Here is a 23092-nt window from a genome sequence, read left to right on the forward strand (position 1 = left end):
TTGATGATTAAAATATTTGTTGAATAGATAAAACATATTTCTTAGACCTTTTGATATGTTTATGTTTCTATCTCTTCTTGATTTTAGGTTTCTTCTGTTTTCTTAATAATTTTTGAAAGATTGATTAAATTGACGTCTGGACGTTTCTAAATCCGATGGATTTAGAAACATTATATATATATATATATATATATATATATATATATATATATATATATATATATATATATATATATATATATAATTTCTTATATCTCAGACCTTGTGATATATTAATGTATCTAAGTGTTCTTGATTTTAGGTCTCTTCTGTTCCAAAATGAGCTTTTAAAAGAAAGATAAATTTTGAGTTTTTACTTTTCTTTAAGTCTTTATCAAAATATGATATTGACACTGAGAATTTGTTTATTTATATTGATCTCTAGATCACCTTCATCATGAATATCAAAATAAGGATAAAATCAACTTAGAACTTTGTTCCAATAAGAAAAATTAATGTTTACTTGGTTTCCACATCTCAGATATATTAAATTTATTGGAACTTACAAAATAGAGCTATAAATTTTACCTAAATTATTTAGATCTTTTTCATCATTTATAGCTTTTTCGTTCTTATGAATGTGAATGAATATAAATAAGCAAATTGTCAGTGTCAATATCATAGTTTGACAAAGACTTAAAGAAAGATCGAGACGTCAAAATTTATCTTTCTTTTAAAAACTATCATATATATATATATATATATATATATATATATATATATATATATATATACATGTCTTTGTCTTAATATGCACTACCACTTATTCAGGTTGGCAATACTGTAAGTATAAAAAGTTTCACTGTTAAATTTATCATGTTGGTGTTTCATGATGACATAAGAGAGAACGGCGACCTCTACTCTGTTATAGCTCCCGAATAAAGTCAGTGTTTGTATTATACGGCTCTATTAAAATCTTAAAAAATCCAAGCCATCTTTTAATTTTAAATTTTTAATTCTCGTCAAATTGAATTGAGGAGATATCTCAGATGGCTGAAGCAGATAAATTGAATATAGATAGTATAATAGCCCGATTATTAGAAGGTAATTTAATGAAGGTCAAGTTATGTTGACAAAAATAATGGCGTCGCGGTAAACGCCTAGGTAAACGTCAAAAATAATTTTTGTTTGTGGGATTTTAGTGCGTGGAGCAAGACCTGGTAAAAATGTACAACTAACGGAAAATGAAATTAGAGGACTCTGCTTAAAATCCAGAGAAATTTTTCTTAGCCAACCCATTTTGTTGGAGCTCGAAGCGCCTTTAAAAATTTGTGGTGAGTGAATACTATTTAATTGTAAATTACTATACTATATCTATACATTATATTCAATACTTGAAACATACATTATTGTACTTGCTTGTATTTGCTTCCAAGTATTTAATTTTGAAAACTTGAATGTAATGTAAATATTGTAATATCTGAAGTACTACTTCACTTCCAAGGGAGTGTATTATTTTTAATTGAGGTTTACAGTATACTTTGTAATTAAATTTTAATAGTTTTAATTTATTTTTCCAAGGTTTTTGTTAATTAATAATTCTCCATGTATTTCTTGCAATTACTAATTTGTTTTAATTTGATTCACTGTGTGATAAAAGCTTATAAATTAAATATCGAATTCAGATTATTTATCTTCACAATTGAAGTAAATAAAAAAAGAATAATTTTTAATTAAAAAAAAAAACATTTGGTTGATATATTTTTATAGTCTATAATTAATGAAATTTATTATATTCATATAATTAATTGATTTTGAAATAAACATTTTCTGAATTTTTCATTGGTGGTTAACATAAATATTATTCATCTGTGACTACAAATAGATTATTATTAGAAGAGGCTAATGTAAATCATTGATGAATTGAATGGATATACTAATTTTTGATATAAAATTTCATATTTTGACCAGCATGTAACCATTCTGCAATTGTCCAATTTTTGTGTTCCCATTGTTTTCTTCTTTCTATTGATTAAAGTAGTGAGTTTGCAAGAGCTGTACATCCTTTAAGACACTAATTTGAATACATTGTGCAGGTTTACCCATACCAGTATCTGTGTTAAAATAATTCACTTGTATCAATTTCTATGTTGTATGGTTCTTCACTAAAAGTTGCTTCAAAATTTCAAATGACATTTGCTCATGTAAGCCTGCATAGTAAATCTATCAACAGTTTTTAAAAATTTTATTAATTATGTTATTCTTTTTATTTGTTATGGATATGTTGTCTATCGGGTCTTTACTATTCATTTGTTCATTGATCATATTTTTACAAATTTCTATCATTCCTAACAAATTCATATAAAAATTTGGCTTTAAATAAATGAGTTTTCTTGTAAATTATTGTTTCATTTCTAAATCTGTGAGCAACTAATACATAACAGTTAATTTGCCTGTGGTGAATAAATTAGTGTAAATTAGGAGAGGTACAAAAAATAATTTATTTCTTAAAAAATATATAAAGTGGGACTTTTATGATTATGTTTATTTTTTAAAATTTAATATCATTCTATTTTCTTTGTTTTAGAAAGTGTTTATGTAATAAAGATTGTTTATGGTGAAAGTAGAAGTGACAGTGCTAAAAAAATTATAATGCGAATTATAATACAATTGTATTATTTAATAACATAAAATATCTGAATTTTACATAGTAATAGTAAATTGTTCACTATATCAAAAATTTTGTAATATGTTGAATTTATTGCTTGTGTGAGGAAGATGTACTTTTATTGATAGAACAAACATTAACTTCTAAAAATTTTTCTTTTACTAGAGTTCTCTCAAAGAATAATGATATTGTATTGGTTCCTCTGAATATTACTTCATTCTTTTGACATTTGACTTTTTTGTGTGTGTGATTAATTTTGACCAGTAATGACTGCATAGATTGTTCCATTTGACCATATTATTTCAGAATATCTGACTCCTTATTAATTATTTCTTTCAATCATGTACTGTTATGAATTAACCCCTTCAAGAACTGGTTTTTTAAAGAAAATGACAAAATATATCTATTTTTTTATATAAAAAAAAACACTTGCAACATTGTCCTGACAAAAAATGCCCAACCAAATACATTTCACAGAGTGTTGCTGCTGAACAATTTTGATATACTGTACTTTTCATCCATGGAAAATGCTATATTTTGTTCTTGAATAAATAAGGGTTTTAACATATACCTATGTAACTGATAAATATCAATAAAACATTTTTTTGTCTCAGCTTTCATGTTGTTATTTCCAATTCTTGATTATATTCAAATGTGAAAAATTATAGCAACATAAAATACAACTCCACTCAAATTAACTCAGGGTTTTTCATGGAAGCATAATTAATTAGATCTGTTGCAATTGCCCAAATATTGATTTACCAGTTTCAATTTTCCTGCCAAACTTATGAATATTGGAAGTCGCATATTCCATTGTGTAAATTTATGCATTATATAGACTTTCAAAATACTGTAAATATAATAAAGTAGAAATGATGAATCAAATAAAAATTTCTGTCAACTCAGTAGAAATAATCAAGAATAATATTGCAAAGGTCCATCTTTTTATGAATTGGTAGTTAAAAAAAGAAATTCTTTACTTTTTTAATTGTTTGTATTTAGCAAAACTGTTTTGATAAAAATATCGATAATATACTGGGTGAATAATTTATATATCATTTGTACCAAATAATTTATATAATAGGACAACCCTGTATATGTAACAAAAGATAATTAGCATACAACAAAAGACTTGAACTTATTTTAAAACAAATTAGAAAATTAAACTTGTGAAAAACAAACTCTACATTTAGACAGATAAAAATAGTGATTGATTGATTTTGTCTCTTACTCTGTGAAATGCAATTGATTTCTTTTAAGTTCACGCTTTTGAAAGAACTTTTTTGAAGTTTTTTGAAAATTTTAAAAATAGCTAAGTAGTTAATTACATTCCAAGTAAAAAATATGCAGCACTTTTTGTATCCTAAAACTTTCAATACTAAGAACCTCTATTATCAAATTTACATTAAATTAGCAGTTTTCTAAGAATTTCAATTTCCACGTGTGTATTCCTAATTTTCTCTAATTATATTTAGAGTGTAAGCTGCCTTTAATCTAAGGGTTAGGATGGTATTGTATTATTGTTTCATATGTTTATTTATTGTCTGTACATGTAATATATGGTATTCTGTACTGCCATTCTGCTTCCTTAAAGTACATTCTCTGTTTTTAGTTTTGAGTGTCCAACTGAGTGGTGTTGAGAGAGTTGAATTATTTTCCTCCACTTTTTTTAACAGAACCTACTGCTTTTACAGATATTTTCAATGTAGTTGCCTCTCTCTGAAATATATGATAGAAATATCCTTAAATAGATGTTAATTTTTGTATAATACCTCCTGAACAGATGGAAGAGGTTGAAAAGATCCTCCTTTGTTTTTTTGCAACTCAAAATATTTAATTAAATTTATAACTAACTCCTGTTCTCGTGAGTTAAGCCATTTTCTGAAAATAGCTGTTGGTTAATATACCGTAACAAATATAATCAGACATTTGATTGATGCAATTTTGAAAATTCTATAGAGATTTAAAAATTGTTCAAAATTATAAACACCATATCATTAATAAGTAGTGAAACAAGCATTGTAATCTTCCCATTTTGACGTTTTAGGTATTATAAAATACCTAAATAAGTTTAAATTAAATAAAATGTCAAATTGGTTCTTAAAAGAACTGATTTTATGAATAAATACACGTTCAAATAAAAAATTTCGTAAAATGAACACAGTAAACAAAGCTGACATAACCTTAAAATGCGGTAACGCCAATCATAACATGGTCTCTTTTTACAATTAGTTTTGACAATTTAAAGAAATTATTAATTATGTCTTGAAGTTGGTCTTTTGCTACTTTAGAATATCCAGTTAGTAAAATTAGTCTTTTACCAATAATATCTACATTATATAGGGTCTTCAGATTGTTTGGAGTATTATATTAATGTCCTAGAATTGATGTAAAGAAATGAGGAAACAATATTTGAAGGCAAAACGTCATTTAGACAGAGAAAGTGCAAAGTTGTATAATCCTTAATTTTTGGAAATAAATAATTGAATCCTTGTGTGTTATAAATTGGTGCCAGGTGTAGAGTAAGAAAAATCAAGTAATTAAGCAAATTGTTGATGGTGCAGTTCAGAATATGATTTGAACAGCGGAATTTAGATACTGAAGATACAAAGACAGTTTTAGTCAGAAGACACAGGTACTATTGGTGAAGGTATGGACCTGATTTGGTAATATTTTAAGAATCCTTCAGCAAATTATGCCTACAAAGAAGCGAACAGAATAACAGACTGTTTCAGTATGTGTGGTTAGTAAAATATAAAGTTTGGACAGTGAAAGTGTGAAGTTTTATAATTCTTAAGGATGGATTTATAAATTCTTCCGTTCGTGCCCGCACTGATGCTCTCGTTACGTTTGACTTCACGTTACCTTGGCGTTTGACGGGCGTTTGTGTTTATAAATCACACTAATCTGTTTAATTGATGTTCAACGCAAACGAGAGCTCCGACGTGGACGCGGGCGTAAAGCTTATAGATAGACCTCAATTTCTGTAACATCTTTGATTTCTGGAATAAATAATTGAACTCTAGTGTGACAATGCAGACTAAAATATATTATGTGAATTATTTGAATAAGGTATTACAAAAGACAGGTTTGCAGATGCCCAAAATCAATTTGACATCTACCGAAAAGAACAAGAATAAAACTACAATGCGAGGGTTGCTACTTAAGTTTTGAGGGGGACAAAAAACAAATATTTTTGATAATATTCTCCATTAAAATCAATACACTTTTGCATGCGTGTGAACCAATTGTCAAAGCATTTTTTCCATTCCAATTGAGGTACCTCCAAAACATGTGATTTGAACACATCAACCACTTCTTCAGGTGTAAAAAAACAAGGACCATATGGCGTATTACCCATAAATTCAAAGTTTTGAATGAACTGATGTGAAAGGTCGAGGTGGAGAATGATTCATCTTCTACGATTGGCTTCCCCGATTTTTTCGAACACTTCTTGCAAACGAATTGACCCTTCTACGTTTCTTTACTGTTGCCATATCTTATAAGTTACGTAGCAACCCTCGTATTTCTGAGGGAATTTTTCACTCACAAAGTAAGAGCCCAAGCACATAAAACTATCATTAAGAGATTTGGATCAAACTCTAATGCTTTTTCACTTTTTTCATCAAAACATTTCAAATGTCAAAACTTAAAAAATAGTGTGAGCCTACAATCACCAAGGCTCAGCAAAAAAACACCGAACCATAGCCTACAGTTGGTATTTTGTTTAGTGCCCAGGCTGCAGTTGCTAGAGCATAAGACTTTGCAGTTGAATTTCAGTCACTCTGTGACTTGATCGACTGGTACTAAAGTTTCAAGTGGTGGTTTAAAAAATAAAGTTCGTATTTGGTTGCTGAGGCTTATTTAACTGGTACCCAGAGTGCAGTTATCTAGGCAATCTAGATAATCTTGTTTAATTGGTGTCCATCATTTCCTTTCATGAAAAAAAATACATCCATTATGGTTTGGTTAGGTTAGGTTATTTATTATCTCAAACCCTCAAACTAAAACACTAGTCTCGAAAGTCTAATTTATTGTTTTTCAGGTGATATCCATGGTCAATATTATGATCTTCTGCGTCTATTTGAATATGGAGGATTTCCGCCAGAATCCAATTACTTATTTTTGGGAGATTACGTAGATCGTGGTAAACAATCATTAGAGACAATTTGCCTTCTACTTGCATATAAAATTAAATATCCAGAAAACTTTTTCTTATTAAGAGGCAACCATGAATGTGCATCAATTAATCGTATATATGGATTTTATGATGAATGCAAAAGGAGGTATAATATCAAATTGTGGAAAACATTTACAGACTGTTTCAACTGTTTACCTGTAGCAGCGATCGTTGACGAGAAAATATTCTGCTGTCATGGAGGTAAGTACTTTCATTCATTTTAGAACAAATTTATTCTAGTTTACTTATATCAAATACCATTTATATATGATTGGTGAAATTATTGAAGTATTACACAAACGAATAGTTCAATATAACACATAGATAAATAAGTTCCCGGCATATTGAAAAAGTTTTTTAGCCAAATTTCGTTTTATTCATCAATTTAGTTTTCTTCAATGATAATAGATTATGTTTAGCACTTTTCTATTCCATTTTTATAAAATGACATGTTTGAACTCTTACAGGTTTCTGTTTCAGCAATTGATATTTCCTTTTTAAGTATTTTTCCAAAGTTGAAAAAGAGTCAGTGATTGTTGTGATATGGAGCCATTTATTTCTGATTTTTTTCATCAGGTCCAATATCATCAAATTAAAATACAGTTTTAATTTTTGTTTGCTTTGAATGATTTCATTCAGGTAACTGCTATTTTTATTCAAATTTGTAGTAGTGAATCCAGATTGCCATGGTCATATATCAACACATTTTATTTTGCCCAAACAGCACTCCAAAGCATCAATTCGTTTTTTCCCCATTGTTAGCATTAATTTGCTTTTTCATGATCTAACTCATCATATATTTGAAATACTGTCTCACAAGAGTGAGGTACTTTATAATAATGTTGAACGAAGATTATAGACATGAAGTAATCAACATAAAATAAAAATAACATTATATATATTCTATAATAATTGAAGTGTTGAATCTTATATTGTCAAATTTTGTAACCCTCTAAAAGAAGAATTACCAAGGTGTGCCCTCAGTGTATGACAAATAACAGACATCAAAAACATGATTTAATAAAGTGAAAATTGCTTTAAAAAACTAAAAGGAAAAAAATTCGAATGTGAACTGTTACCAGATACATAAAAATTTCTTGAGCGTATTAAAAGTTAATCGAAAAGAAAACAGTGAGTTATCAAGAAAAAAATATAACAAGTGATGAAAAATTCAAACGAGTTACGGCAATATAGTGACCCAAAGGACTTTAAACGATTAAATAAAAATTAAAGAAAGAAAAGGACTCAAAACCAAGTTAAAGACTTCCGAGCTCGTAGTAAAATATTTGGATTGAACTGTATGAACGTTCCAATGGCAGCATACAAGGATGTATTGATATCTAGTTAGCCTAGACCAATTTCATGCATAAACAAAATATCCACCATAGTAATGAACAATAACTTATTAGAAGTGTCAGTGTAAAGTTTGACGTCAAAAAAGTAAAACATAGTTACGCAATAAATTAAAAGAAAAAAGATGTCCACTGAAATTGTGGAGATCAAAAAATTGGAGTATCGAGCCATCATCAAGTACCTGTAATTAAAAGGGTTAAGAGGTAAGCAGATTTACGATGATATGCTTAATACCCTTAGTGATCAATGTTCTTCGTATGCCACCGTGAAAAATTGGACTGCAAGCTTTAAAAGAGGTAAATTTTCCATTGAAGATGATGATCGATCGGGAAGGCCATTTTCTGTGTCATTTACCGAAAATATCGATGCAGTTCATGACATGATTTTATCAGACCGTCGAATTGGGCTAATACGGATATCTGAAGCACCAAATATTTCATCCGAACGCGTTTATCATATAGTTCATGTTCAAGGGTAGAAGCATCGCGTTCGATCTGTGCTCGATTTAGACTTCTTAAACCGAATTGTTACTGTGGATGAGACTTGGGTACATTTCTACGATCCAGAAATAAAGTAACAATCAATTTAATGGCGACACTCTGGTTCTCCAAGAACTAAGAAGTTTCGTGTCCAAAAATCTTCTGGAAAAGTTCTTACTTTAGTTTTTTGGGATTGCCATGGAGTAATCATGATTGATTTTTTGGATAAGGGTAGAACAATAACTGGAGATTATTATTCAACTTAACTGACCACTCTATGGGAAAAAATTAAAGAGAAAACACGCGGAAAGTTTTTGCAGGACAACGCCCTTGCACACAAATCTCATGTTGCGTGCAAAAAATTCGTGATTTGGGGTTTGAATTACTAGAACACCCCCCTTATTCACCAGATTTGGCTCCGTCCGACTATCATTTCTTTCCTTAACTGAAAAAAAGTTTGAAAGGTCGTAAATTTTCTTCCAACGAGGAGGTAATAAAAGCTGTGGAGGTCTGGTTTGCAGAGCAAGAAGAAATATTTTTTTTAAAGGTCTAGAGACGTTGCAAGTTCGCTGTAATAAATATATCCAATTAAGAGGAGAATATGTTAAGTAATAAAATATTTTGACATTGAAATTTTGTTTGGTTCTATAGTAGGCTAAGAATTTTTCAAGGTGAAAAATCAGTCAAAACTATGTTCATATCTCGAATTGATCTGGTTAGTTTGTCCACAACTTTTTCATCAAGTGTGCCTTCTTTTCTGGAATAAATATACATACCCAGTTTTGGAATCATATCTTGTCCATAGTTTTATATCTTGTTTGATTGGTTTTGGAGGTATATATTGTTTCATTGATGATGTTTCTTTGAATTTTGTCATATTGTCAATTTATTGATACTTAGTATCACTTCTGGCAGACAAAAAGTTTTTTTAGACAGGATAATATTTCTTCTATATAATACTCTTTGAAAATGTCTTTTGGATTTTCGGGGTTATTGAGGTACACTTTCTATAGAAGTTAATGACATCTATCCTTAGGTATGGCACATTTAATTTCATCATTACCTAAAGATTTTCTGTTGAACCAATACACGTGATATGCTGGTAAATGATTGTAACTCATTACGAAGAAACGATCAAACATGATAATTATTTCTGCACTCATTGTCTTTTGAATATTTTTTTCAGATGTTTTTTCTATAATTTCTAATTTTTGATTGGTGCATTGGGTAATCCATACAAATAAGCGTGCAGGAAATAATTTTATCACATCATCCGTTTCTGAAGACTTGTTTGTTACGTTACACAATACAATTGATTGTTTTTCTTGTGGAATCTTATGTATTGGTAAAAAATTTTTAGTTTTTCTAGTCCAGTCAAACACAATTTCTAAATGACTATTTGGAACTTCGTTTTCCTTTTCACCCATTGAATTCTTCATCCTCGGAAGTAAAAGCATCATCCAAAATTTATGTCAATGCAGTATCTTTAACTTCACTTGAAGAATCGTCGCATGATGATTGTATATAGTTTTTATCTATATCACTATCATCATTGTCTTGGAATGGGCCTAATTCTTTTCCAAAATCAATATGTTCCACAATATCTTGTAGCTTTTTGTCTGATAAAGGTTTATCCATTCTATGACGAAAATTTTTAATATATAGGTTATTCAATACTGATGGGACATAATACCCCAATAATTAACACTATTGGGATATCAAGTCCGATTTTTAGTTTAGGAAATTAAAAATCTCATAAAATCTAATGCTGCACACTAAATAAGTAAAATACAATGATAAATAGATTACTTGACAATTCCGAGCGTAGTACATAAAAAAACACATTTAGTAATAAGCGTGACACGTGTCTACTGTTTGCTAGCAACACCTAGACTGACAAAATTTTATAGAAAAGGAATAAGGAGACAGGTTTGGAAAGGACGAGCCCATGACCGTACAGTTGTCAAATCCCAGATCTCGATATATTCGTAAGAATTTAAATTATTTTAGTAATTATTAGAAATTCTCTGGGACAATACGTATTGAGTATTGAAAAGTTAATGGTTCATTTAATAATTTTTTCTCATTGTTAGTAATATTTGCATTACATATAGATAAGGCCATCGGCAATAATAAGATTATTATGAGAATAGTTACTGCAGGTAGGCCAATATAACAACTTTCCATCCAATAAATTTTTAAGCTTAAACTAACCAGTCTAATAGATGTTTTAAAAAAATTCCGCAATTCTCACATTTCTTAAGATATTTTAATGTTAATTTAGTTTTTTTTTTTTCTTCAAAATACCTACTTAAACTTTTATGCTTCTATTTAAACTAGTCAAGACAAATCGCATTGTCCGATAAACCTCTTTCAAACAAAATCCACTTTATTAAGATCGGCTAAGCAGAACCAGACTTAAAGACATTTTTTTATAAGATTTCCACTCCCTGCGACCCCTTATTTGAAGTGATAATCTTGTGGACTGAAAAATGTGCAGAATTTGTTGAAGACTTCGATTATTGTGCTGCTTAATTAAATAGATTTTAAAAAACTATGTAGATATAGCTGATGGCCGTTCTGTGTTGACCACCTGGTAATAATTGTATGACTATGATTGACGTGATGCTTGGTATACTGAACACATTTTTTACGCTACCACTACAACAACACTCACACACGTTTTGATAATTGATTATCACTAGTGGTTCCACTATCATTATGCTTGGCAATAATAAAATAATCTCTGTGTCTATTTTTCCTATTCCTATATTCTAAATAAGTTGGATCCTTAATCCAAACCTTAACAGTATAAACTTGTTACAATAATTACACAGGTCTGCAACAAAAATGCTGTCTAGATGCTTTTAACTGTTTTCTATGTATTTAGTTGTTCTAAAAACTAAAAAAATACTCCAAAAATTCCAGAACGTCGGGTTATTTTGCAAAATAAAAAGTTTATTAAAGCTAACTAAATTAATACACATAAACATGTTTCAACCTGAACTTGCGCGCTCTGATAGTGTGATAAGAGGCGAGATCTTGATTAAGTACAGTGCAATGTCGGCTGAGCGGAAGTGTGTGAATTCGTCTGACTGTTTCTTATATTTGTGGCGAATATATGATATTAAAGCAACAACTTGATATTACGGACTTTGTAAAAAAGTATAATTTGCGTGTTTTGACTGAAAACTCTGAGATCAGGATAAAGTTTGGGCATCTCATAAAGTCTGCAATTGATGTGTTTAAGATTAGTTTTAGTGCAAGATAAAAGCTTTCCGATATGCGATTCCTATTGTATGGCGAGAGCAAAAGAATTATAGTGATGATTGTTACTTTTGTTCGTGTAATGTAAAATGGTATAATTCAAAACACCCCAATCTGCAATCAACTATTCGTCCTATCCTTCATGGGACAGAAATGCCAGTGTCCAAGGCCCCTACTACCTTGGAAGAAAGTATAAGTTCTGAAGAAGGTGGTGCCGTACCTGAACTCGATAACAAGACAAGTTTTTAATTTGAAGATGACAGCAGTTCTAAATTGTTTTCCCAGGGCGACCTAAATAACTTGATAAGAGACTCGAATCTAATCAAAACACTGCTGAGTTGCTTGGATAAAGGCCCAAAAGTAACAACTTACTGTCTCAAGAGGACCAGTTTATTTATTGTACCAATATTGAGGGCTTCATAAATACATTTAAGATCTCATACGACCCAGCGAAGTGGCGTATTTTCATAAATTCTTCAAAAAGAAGCCTTAAATCAGTTCTGCATCACAATGGCGGTTTCTATGCTTCCATACGTATTTTTCATTTTGTACACCTCAACAAACTTGAAATTTGTTGTTTGCATGTTTGTATTTTATCTTTTATTTTAGGATATTAACTTGTTTATCATAAATACCTATAATGTAAGAAAAATAAGTTAAAATATATTCAAATGAATACACTTATTATTTATCTTTGGTTTCTGAAGACAATAATTATCAAATAAATCTGAACTTACTCGTTTGATACTAGCCAATAGAAATGACGAATTTTCCAAAATTTCAGCAATAGTGGCCAATTACATGAAAGAAGTAAGCATATAACATTATCCAAGTTATTTGGATCAATAATTAACTTAGAAGATAAAAAACTAGATATACGCTGCTTTAGTTGGAAAATATTATATAGTGTTTCTGAGAGAGATCAACAAAAGTTATATTTGTCATAAAGAATCAAATTACTCCTTTCAACAACAAAAAAATTGATGAGATTAAATGAACATCTAGTTTAGGAAATTCAGTACTAAATTTCCAACAAATACTCAATAATAAATCAAGTTTTGAATTATTTTATATTCTAGAATGCAATAATTGCATTTAAATTGGAAATTCTCAAGCTATTAATGATATTCGTACTGTCTAAATTTAAACTGATTAAAGGGCAGTTGGTGTATTATGTGGAATATATCCATGGTTATCATTTTTGTAACGAACTAAAACCAATGATTATGAATTTATGCAATATGCAATATTGGTTACTAAGAACTATTTTAGGGAGATAAATTAAGGTGTACATCCTTTTTTCATCAATATATTTATTATTGTTACTATAAAGAAATCTAGTTTGTTTAAAGTATATTTCCAATTAGATAAGAATAAGAACTATATTTATCGCTGACGATAGTGATTATAAATAAATTAATCATTTATTACTTGGCATCTATCCAAAGTGATCTGTAAAATATCGGAATTTTCATGGGTTTAATATTTTAAGACAAAAATAATATTTATATTCTACAATCTTCTCCAGATACCGAGGTAAATTATTCACATAAATGTGAAATATCTCTTAAAATTTAAAATCAAAGAAATATGATCCGAAACTCATCTCTTAGGCTTCGGAAGATGTTAGTGATTAATTTATTTAAAATTCAAAGGTTGGGTTTAAAATATTTTCATTATCAAAATTTTAAAGTTACAGTAAGAAGGAGTTGTAGAATAAGTAATTGACTGGCCATCTGGCACTTTTCACTCAAATAATTATTTGAATTCGTTTTTCATAACATTATATGTAGAGGTCGCTGTTCAGTATACGTACGAATATTTTTACTGACGCATTTCATGATGTAAGACAAAAAATTTTTCCATTTTACAAATTTGCGGAAATATCTGAAATTACATCTGTTTTTGATTTCAAAGCAATTCTATCTAAATATTGATAAGAATTTGTCGACGATTCTCTGAGGACTCGTTTTACTACTTATTACATGTTCAATCATGAGTGTTGACTTTCGCATCAATGTTTTGATTTCCAAACCAATTGAACTTGAATAATTTTCATGAATGGAAGCAATTTTACTTAAGGCAGTCATATGATAAAAAGAACTATTGCAAAAGTTGCAGATAACAGGACTGTCGGTCTGTTGCTAGACCTTTATAATACCCATTTATCACGGCAGTGATGAATCTATTATTCACTACTGTCAGAGGCTTTCTTGATTTAGCTATATTGTATTGTATTGTTACAAATAATCAGTTTTTATTATTTTATCATATATAACACAGTATGCACAGGATATATATTGAGAATTCGTTACAAAATAAAGGTAATACAACTAAACAAATTCTTGTGAAATTGCACAAAGACTTGTCATACCACTCGTTCTACCGACGCTCAAGTAAATTCTGTGACAAATATCCAAACTAGCGAAGTAAACTTTCACTCACAAAAACATACAAGCTTCAATGTGTCTCCATTTAGTTTTTATAATTGTAATATTTCCACTATAAACATATATAATTATAAGTGTAAAAATGGTGATTTAGAAATAAAAGTTGTAACCTGTTTTCTCCACTTTAGAAAAATATAGGTCGAAGAAGTGTTGTAACTAACTCTTACATCTGTATTATTAATCACCTTCATCAATGTACTTGTTGGTTAAATAACTATTATCCACGACTTTTGTATAATGTCCCTATTATAAGTCTGCTTGCTCGATCTTAGTAATACCCATTAATCACTGCTGTCAGATGCTTTCTTGATTTAGCTAGATTATATTGTTTTGTTCCAAAAAATCGGTTTTTATAATTTTATCGTATAAAACACTACCAAACTTTTTTTGAATTTAGTTCTGAACACTTGAAAAAGTAAATTTTCTTGGACCAGATTCGAACCCAGTCCAGTTTGAAACCGCGGAGCATTAACATTGAGCTGTAAGCCACATGAATGTGTTTGTCGTACATCTGTTTCTTAAACTACCATGGTTTTTGAAACAATTTATAAATTGAAGGAGGTTTTGAAACAAAATAAATTTGACTCTAACCTGTTAACATTATTGTGTGTTAAAATTTCTGTATTTTAATATTTTATTTTAAATTATGTTGAGAAACCAACAAAAAATGTAAATAAAAAATGAAAGTGACTCTTTTTTTAACACCGCCAAAAATTAGATAACCTGCTGAAGTTGCTTCATGAAATTTATTATCGAAAAAGTCAAGGAAAGTATATAATGTGGCATGTGAATTTTGCACTGGCAACAGGGACTATTAATCTAATATATAAAATTCTCGTGTCGCGGTGTTTGTGGTTAAACTCCTCCGAAACGGCTTTCCCGATTCTCATGAAATTTTGTGTGCATATTGGGTAGGTCTGGGAATCGGACATCTATTTTTCATCCCCCTAAATGTTAAGGGTAATCCACCCCTAAATTTTTTTATATTATTTTTTATAATATTAATAACTGATAAAGACAGTTTTAACTATTATTTAAGTATCTCATATAAATAAACACGTGTTGTGATCTCCCGCCAACAACGGCCATTACCGTACCTGTATATATTGTACTTAACGCTTTTTGAAAATAGTTTTAATTCAAAACGAAAGCGTGTACGAGTTTAATAAATATACCTTTTTCATTATTGTGAAAGGTAAGTCAAATAATAAACAAATGAATACAATATAATAATAATAATGATAATAATAATAATTTATTACCAGAAATAAATAATAGTTTAAAAAAACTAAAAAAACACGCTTTAAAGAAAATCCAACTCAAAAATAGAAAATAAATTTTAATAAATTTCAGTACAGTCAGCAATGCCAAAAAGACGTAAAGGGGCCAATTTGAGTCGTAGTACAACCAATTCAACAGTCATTCGAGATATACGAGCACGAAGGTCTGGCGAACAAATCCAACAAAATAATACAGATGTGCCTGCAAGCATGGCGCAGTTACGTGAATCACTATCGCAAGAGACGCGAGATGAACAAAATCAACAAAGACAATTAGAACGAAGAGAAACGCGCAGATTCATAGTAAACAGACGTGGAGGCATTGACCAACAACGCCAACAAGTTCTTCGAGCATTTACATCAGATTCATTTCTTCGACTAGCATTCCAATATGAGCCTGATGTTGAATATTATATTATATTAAATTATATTATATTGCTCATTCCAAAGTGGTTATTGGTTCTTTGGACAAGGAATGCCCGCATTGTCATGCACTTAAATTTAAAAATGAGCCAGTTGGGATGTGTTGCTCATCAAGAAAAGTACAACTAACCGAAATTGAAACACCACCTGAACCATTACACGGTTTACTTATCGGTACAGGTCCAGATTCTAGCCTTTTCCTAAAGTCAATTCGCACATTCAATTCATGTTTTCAAATGACGTCGTTTGGAGCAACAGAAATAGTTAACAATATTGCTACAAACGGTCAACAATTTAATTCCACGTTCAAAATCAAAGGCAAAATTTATCACAAAGTGGGCTCATTGCTGCCTATACCAAACGAATCTCATAAATTTTTACAAATTTACTTTATGGGTGGCGAAGACTCCGAACGTGCACTCGCCAATCACGTGGATGCACGTTGCGATTATTACCATTTCAATTCACCTTTTGCCAGGCGTATCGTCGCCGACCTGGACGCTCTGTTAAATGAGCATAATGAATTATTGAAATTATTCAAATCACACATGCACAAACTACAAAGTGACAATCGTGCTATTGTCATCAATCCTGATAGAACACCAGCTGGAGAGCATGTACGTAGATTCAACGCACCTGTTGTTGACGACGTTGCTGGAATCATGGTTGGTGACCGTACAGCTACGCGACAAATCGTGATTCGATGAAGAAATAATAATTTTCAATTCATTAGTGATACCCACCGTTCTTACGACGCTCTCCAATATCCACTAATTTTCTGGAAGGGACAAGACGGATATTGCGTAAACATTAAACAACGAGATCCCGTAACAGGTAATTCATTCATTATTAAAAACATAATTAATTATTATTGTAGAATCTTCAATTAATTCAATGATATATTATTACAGGAGCCGAAACAAATAAGAACGTTAGCTCGAAGGATTTTTATTCATATCGTTTGAAGATTAGAAGTGGCCGAGACAATATCATTTTACGATGTCGTGAGCTAAGCCAACAATTTATGGTTGACATGTATGTGAAGATAGAGAGTGAACGACTACCATACTTGCGATATAATCAACAGAAGCTGCGTGCGGAAGAATATATTCACCTGCGAGATGCTATTGCGAAAAACGCTGACACTGCCGAAATTGCAACTCTGTTATCTTACCATCATCGTATTTAGGTAGTCCACGTCACATGCAAGAGTACATACAGGATGCTATGACTTTCGTGCTTGAATAGGGGCGACCGTGTATTTATTACTTTTACATGTAATCCAAAATGGCAGGAAATTACAGCATTACTATTACCAGGACAAAATGCAATACATCGTCATGACATTACAGCACGTGTGTTTAAACAAAAATTAAAGTCTTTAATCAGCTTTATTACGAAGTTGCATGTATTTGGTCCCACACGTTGTTGGATGTATTCAGTTGAGTGGCAAAAGCGTGGATTACCTCATGCTCTCATTTTAATTTGGTTTGTCGACAAAATACGTGCTGAAGACATCGATAGTTTAATTTCTGCAAATATTCCAGATCCATCTACTGATCAATTACTATTTGATATTGTTACTACAAACATGATTCATGGTCCGTGCGGAATTCTGAATCGTTCATCACTTTGCACGATAGACGGAAAAAATGTACTAAGCGTTTTCCTAAAGATTTCATAAACGATACGGTAACACATATTGACGGATATCCAATATATCGTCGAAGCAGTACTGAAAATGGCGGACAATCGTTTACTAAAACTCTCAGTAACACAGAGATCGACATTGACAATCGTTGTGGTACCATATTCACCTCTGCTCAGCAAAACATTCAATGATCATATTAATGTTGAGTCATGCAGTTCGGTGAAGAGTATCAAATATATTTGCAAATCTGTATGTTAATAAACGAAGTGATATGGCTGTATTTGGAATTGAAAATACTAATATCAATGCTCCTCTGTTGAATGAAAATGATGAAATTACGAATTACCAAATTGGCCAGTATATCAGTTCCAATGAAGCTGTCTGGCGTATTTTTGGTTTCCAAATTCATGAAAGAGATCCAGCAGTTATCCATTTAGCTGTCCATCTTGAAAACGGCCAGCGCCACGCTCACTGAATTTTTTGTTTATTTAAATCAAATAATTTGGGACGTGTATATTCAGTCAATCCAAGGCAGACTGAGTGTTTTTATCTGCGACTGCTGTTGGTTAATGTCACCGGACCATTGTCATTTCAAGATATACGCAAGGTAGATGTACAACAGTATCCAACGTATAAAGATGCATGCCTTGCACTAGGTTTACTAGAAGATGACAATCAATGGGACAGTATGCTTGCTGAAGCAGCATTAAACTGCACAGGAACACAAATTCATCTACTATTTGCTATAGTATTGACTACATGTTTCCTACATGTGGGATAATCACAAAGATTCAATGACTGATGACATTTTGTATCGATATCGTACAAGGTACAACGATGTAACGATATCATTCACTGATGCAATGTACAATGAATCATTGATTGCTATCGAGGATCTTTGCATTGCTATTGCGAATTCACCAATCAGTCATTTCGGTATGAGTTCACCGAATCGAAGTGCATCTGATTTACTCAACACAGATATGAATCGTGAACTGCATTACAATACTGGGGAAATGGCAGGCATTGTTAATCGCAATGTTCCATTACTAAATTCCATTACAAACAAACACACTTCCACGACCAATTCTTCGAAGCGGAAACTGTTCATTTAAGTATTGACGAACTTGTAAAGAATAATGTGGTTTCCCGTCGTGCGAAAACCACATATTTTTTTCTTAAAGCTAGAGGGATATCCTCTACTAATTCTTGTAAATGTTCTTGAAGAAAATCTAAATAAAGAGGTCCATTTAAATTGGTTGGCAGTTCAAAAGGACCTATTAAATACCCACATATTACACCACACCAAATGTTAACCTTAAACTCGTGCTGAAAATGTGTTTCCCTCATAGCATGTGGATTTTCAGAATCCCACAAATGATTATTTTTATTATTAAATATTCCTCGACTGGTAAATGTTGCCTCATCAGTAAAAAGAATTGTATCCAGAAAATCCGGGTTAACATTTTTTTTATCTTGCAAAAAATGGGCAAATTGTACACGCTTAGGTAAATCTTGAGCTAATAAATTCTGAACAGGAGTGTAATGATATGGATGCAATTTTTCCCTCTTCAGTATTCTAAAAGTAGATGATACTGCTTATACCTGTTTGCAGACTTAATCGGCTAGTACTGATATCTGGATTCTCCGTAACACAAATTAAAATTTCATCTTCTTCATCGGCAGTGATTTTTTTTGTAGCACCGTGCTCAGTTTTAGAGCGTAAAGACCCCGTTCCACCTAAGCGGTTGTAAAAATTTTGATACAGTTTGTAATTGGGTTGCCTTCGATTTGGGTATAATTGTGAATATCTTCGAGCCGCAGCTGGACCACTATAATTTGACTGAGCAAACACACAAATCATATTTGATAAATAACTATTACACTTGTTAATTACTAAATTGTTAATAAATGGTATATTAATGTATTACTTATTCTTATTATTATCCAATTTTTGCTTCTAAACAAACTGTCTAATAGCGATACAAGCCTACTTGAAAAAAGAAAACGAAAAATTAAATCACGGCTTAATTCATGAATGTGATTTTGATATTAAGAGATCGAAAGCGGATTATAAAGTGTATTGAAGTAAATGGTGGGCATTTTGATCATTTGCTTTGAAGTTTTTTATTTTTGTTTACAAATTTGTTATTGTTACATATTTAAGGAATAATAAAATTTTTTTATGAAAAAATTAAAATTTATTGAACTTTTTAGAAGCAAATAACTCGATAACCGATTGAGTTACATAAATCAAAGAAGAGTAACTTTTTTTTGTAGAATTTAACGCTTTTTAATATTTTTTTATTATTTTAGTTGTAAGTTTAGCCCAAAAAAGTTTACTTTGATTTAATTCACACAAACAAGGGTAACTAGCGCCTTCTATTAGCAATGTTAAATTAGAGTGCAAATTATGATTCCTCATGCCAAAAAAACGTAAAATTGCCAATTTTCAAAGAGAAATTGTGAAAACATAAAAAATTATTGCGAAAATCAAAATTTAAATTTAAAATTCCGAACACCCCGTATCTCGAAAACTAGCAATATTTGCACAAAGCATGTTGAGCAGAATCATATTTTGAGGTCTAGAATCTACAGCTCAGAGATTTGACATTCTCAACGATTCACCCTGTATAGTAGTGGTGGATAAAGTATAGTATTATTTTCGCGTATAACGTGTTATTAATTTCTTCATGATTTATGCCACCCACTAGCGCTCGTGACAGTTAATTTCACCTAGTGATTAATAACCTCCATTATACACTAGTGAATAATATACTATTAAGTATGTAAATAAAATGTATAACTTATATAAAAATTTTTATGAAACATCTGGTTAAAATGAGATATGTCTTGGTAGTTAATTATTTTTACTTTATTTTCCTTCTACCAGTTTGCTCTTGTTTTAGGTTTGAGTCCAGATTTGCAGTCAATGGAACAAATTAGAAGAATCATGAGACCAACTGATGTACCTGACCAAGGACTTCTTTGTGATCTGTTGTGGTCCGATCCTGATAAAGATCAGATGGGATGGGGAGAAAATGATAGAGGGGTTAGTTTCACATTCGGTGCCGAAGTTGTCGGGAAATTTTTGCATAAGCATGATTTTGACTTGATATGTCGAGCGCATCAAGTAGTAGAAGATGGTTACGAATTTTTTGCCAAAAGACAGTTGGTTACGTTGTTTAGTGCACCAAATTATTGCGGTGAGTACGTTCTGATATTTACACAAACTGAATAAATAAAATCAAGAAGATTTAAGAAATTAATTGATGCCTACAAATATAAATTTATGTAATACTCATTGATAATGTTGTATATCCAGTTTTTAAGATTTTTATGGTATATTGGAACTTTAAAATATTTTTTACATATGTATAAATCGAAACAGCTACTTTTGTATTTCTTCAGGCCCAGGACCAAATTAGTTTTTTAATATATGATATGCAAAATATCTTCATTTGTAACACTCTTCTTAGAAACTACGAAACCAAAGTAACCATTATATTTGTATATTCATTTTTGTACTGTGATTTTATATTTCTAAATAACACCTTGTTCTTACAAATCTAGTATTCACAAAATTCTCTCTAGTATTGAAATCTCTTAAAGCTAAACATTAAGAAAACCAGTACATTATTTTTGTGGCCAAAACTAGCCGAACATTCCAGGCAGCTGTAGAAACTGGGGATCAACGAATATTTCTCCTCTATATTCATATAATTCATTTTGAGAAATATATCGTGGCTCAAAAACCACCAATACCATTTTCATCTACTGTTTTTTAAATTTTTTCATTGAACTAAGTTTTTTATTGAGGATTTGCACAAATATAATTTTTTGTGGATATATGAACACTGAATTTGTTTCCTGCTTGGATCCCCCTAAATGAAGCCAAACAATCACAATCTGACCTTCAATTACAGATATATTCTAGACACATCTTCACTACTGAGTCACACGGTAGTCTCATCATACTAATTTAAAGGGGAAAGAAGAGTATCTTCCATAAAACAATCCATCTAACCTTGTTATTATAGTTATTATTGATTTAAATGCCTTGTTTCAGGAGAATTTGATAATGCTGGAGCAATGATGTCAGTGGATGAGACGCTCATGTGTAGTTTTCAAATTTTAAAACCAGCAGACAAGAGGAAATTCCAGTACAATATGAATGCAGGAAGACCTGTAACGCCCCCTAGGGGCGCGACGAATAAAAACAAGAAGAAGTGAATTAATGTATTAATAAGATTAGGTTTAGTTGCAACATAAATATGTTTGAGCATTTTAAATACTAACGTTTGTCGCAATAGATAACTCGAAGGCGTCGTATTTATGAAATTTGAGTTTTTCTAAAAATTTTTTGTTGATTCTTCTATTAGGTTAAGATACTCCATATAAAATTAATCTATTCAAATACTAGTATTTAAAATGTTCCAATTCGGCCGTTTTACTTTATTTTACATCTGATATATTACTAAAACGGTAATATCATTCTATCTGTTAAATTAGATTAACAATACTTAGAATATCCAATTCAAATAATGCAAACGGCTTTGATATTTAAACAAAAAACAGTAGTTTATTTTTTTTCGGTTTTAATAGAAACAGTTTTATGTTTTGAATGGTTTCCCTTGACTCCGTATAAATATATTTTTATATACAATCTCGTTTCCTTTTATTCGTTGCTAAATTTTGTTATTGCATGGAATTGATTTCTGTTCATCTCGATTTGAATGAATCTTCTCAAAATGTAAATTGACATTTATTTGTAAATATTTGGTCATTTAAATTGTTGATATGAATATACATGTCACATAATAAAATTTTAACATTTCCCATTTTATACAAAGTTTTTTATTTATTAAAAAAATGATATCAATAATAACCACTCGCACGTAAAAACTGTACGGAAAGGACAGAAGCATAGTAGCTATCTACTTTATATATCGCTCAGTCCTTTCAACAATGTCATATCTCAAAAAACAAGATTTTTTCGGGAGAGTGAATTTAAAGTTTAAAAGTAGAATAAAACGAATTCAAAATAATTTTTCACTCTCCAATTGATTTTTTTACTATGCATCACCTCTTTTCAGACAATAGCCGATAATTTTTATGTGTTTGAAGAAAAATTTGTACAAAATTTTTAAGTTTTATAAAGCTGCTTTTTATTTATGACGTTATTTTCCAACTTTCTGATGAGGTGCTTGGAGTATGTCAAACTATGTCGGTATTGTCAGTGAAATATTAAAATTTGAAAGTTTTACATTGAAGTATCTTGAACTAAGCCATTCTTGCAAAGATAAATTAATTCCGAATATGCAGTTATTCCTTATATTTTTAATAATTACTTTTATTTCAT

At 30.5% G+C, this 23092-nt stretch overlaps 1 protein-coding gene and 1 long non-coding RNA gene across 2 annotated transcripts; both read left to right on the top strand.

The window, feature by feature from the left end:
* Nucleotides 1-840: 840 nt before the first annotated feature.
* LOC130896036 (serine/threonine-protein phosphatase alpha-2 isoform) lies at nucleotides 841-22576 on the top strand. The gene is made up of 5 exons (XM_057803790.1): nucleotides 841-1083; nucleotides 1182-1313; nucleotides 6693-7028; nucleotides 20640-20936; nucleotides 21800-22576. Exons 1-5 carry the CDS (start codon nucleotides 1029-1031, stop codon nucleotides 21961-21963), a joined length of 984 nt encoding a protein of 327 aa, XP_057659773.1. The 5' UTR covers nucleotides 841-1028; the 3' UTR covers nucleotides 21964-22576.
* LOC130896037 (uncharacterized) lies at nucleotides 13786-19745 on the top strand. The gene is made up of 2 exons (XR_009059516.1): nucleotides 13786-16913; nucleotides 16991-19745. It is a non-coding gene; the product is annotated as an uncharacterized LOC130896037 (long non-coding RNA).
* Nucleotides 22577-23092: the final 516 nt, after the last annotated feature.

This window comes from Diorhabda carinulata, chromosome 6 (assembly GCF_026250575.1).
Source record: "Diorhabda carinulata isolate Delta chromosome 6, icDioCari1.1, whole genome shotgun sequence".
Lineage (NCBI taxonomy): Eukaryota > Metazoa > Arthropoda > Insecta > Coleoptera > Chrysomelidae > Diorhabda > Diorhabda carinulata.

Bases quoted from the DNA above. Each gene is read 5' to 3' on its own strand.
- LOC130896036 (XM_057803790.1), top strand. From the start codon at position 1,029: ATGGCTGAAGCAGATAAATTGAATATAGATAGTATAATAGCCCGATTA. The intron at 7,029-20,639 runs GTAAGTACTTTC...CTCTTGTTTTAG, and splicing joins AATATTCTGCTGTCATGGAG to GTTTGAGTCCAGATTTGCAG. The intron at 20,937-21,799 runs GTGAGTACGTTC...GCCTTGTTTCAG, and splicing joins TAGTGCACCAAATTATTGCG to GAGAATTTGATAATGCTGGA.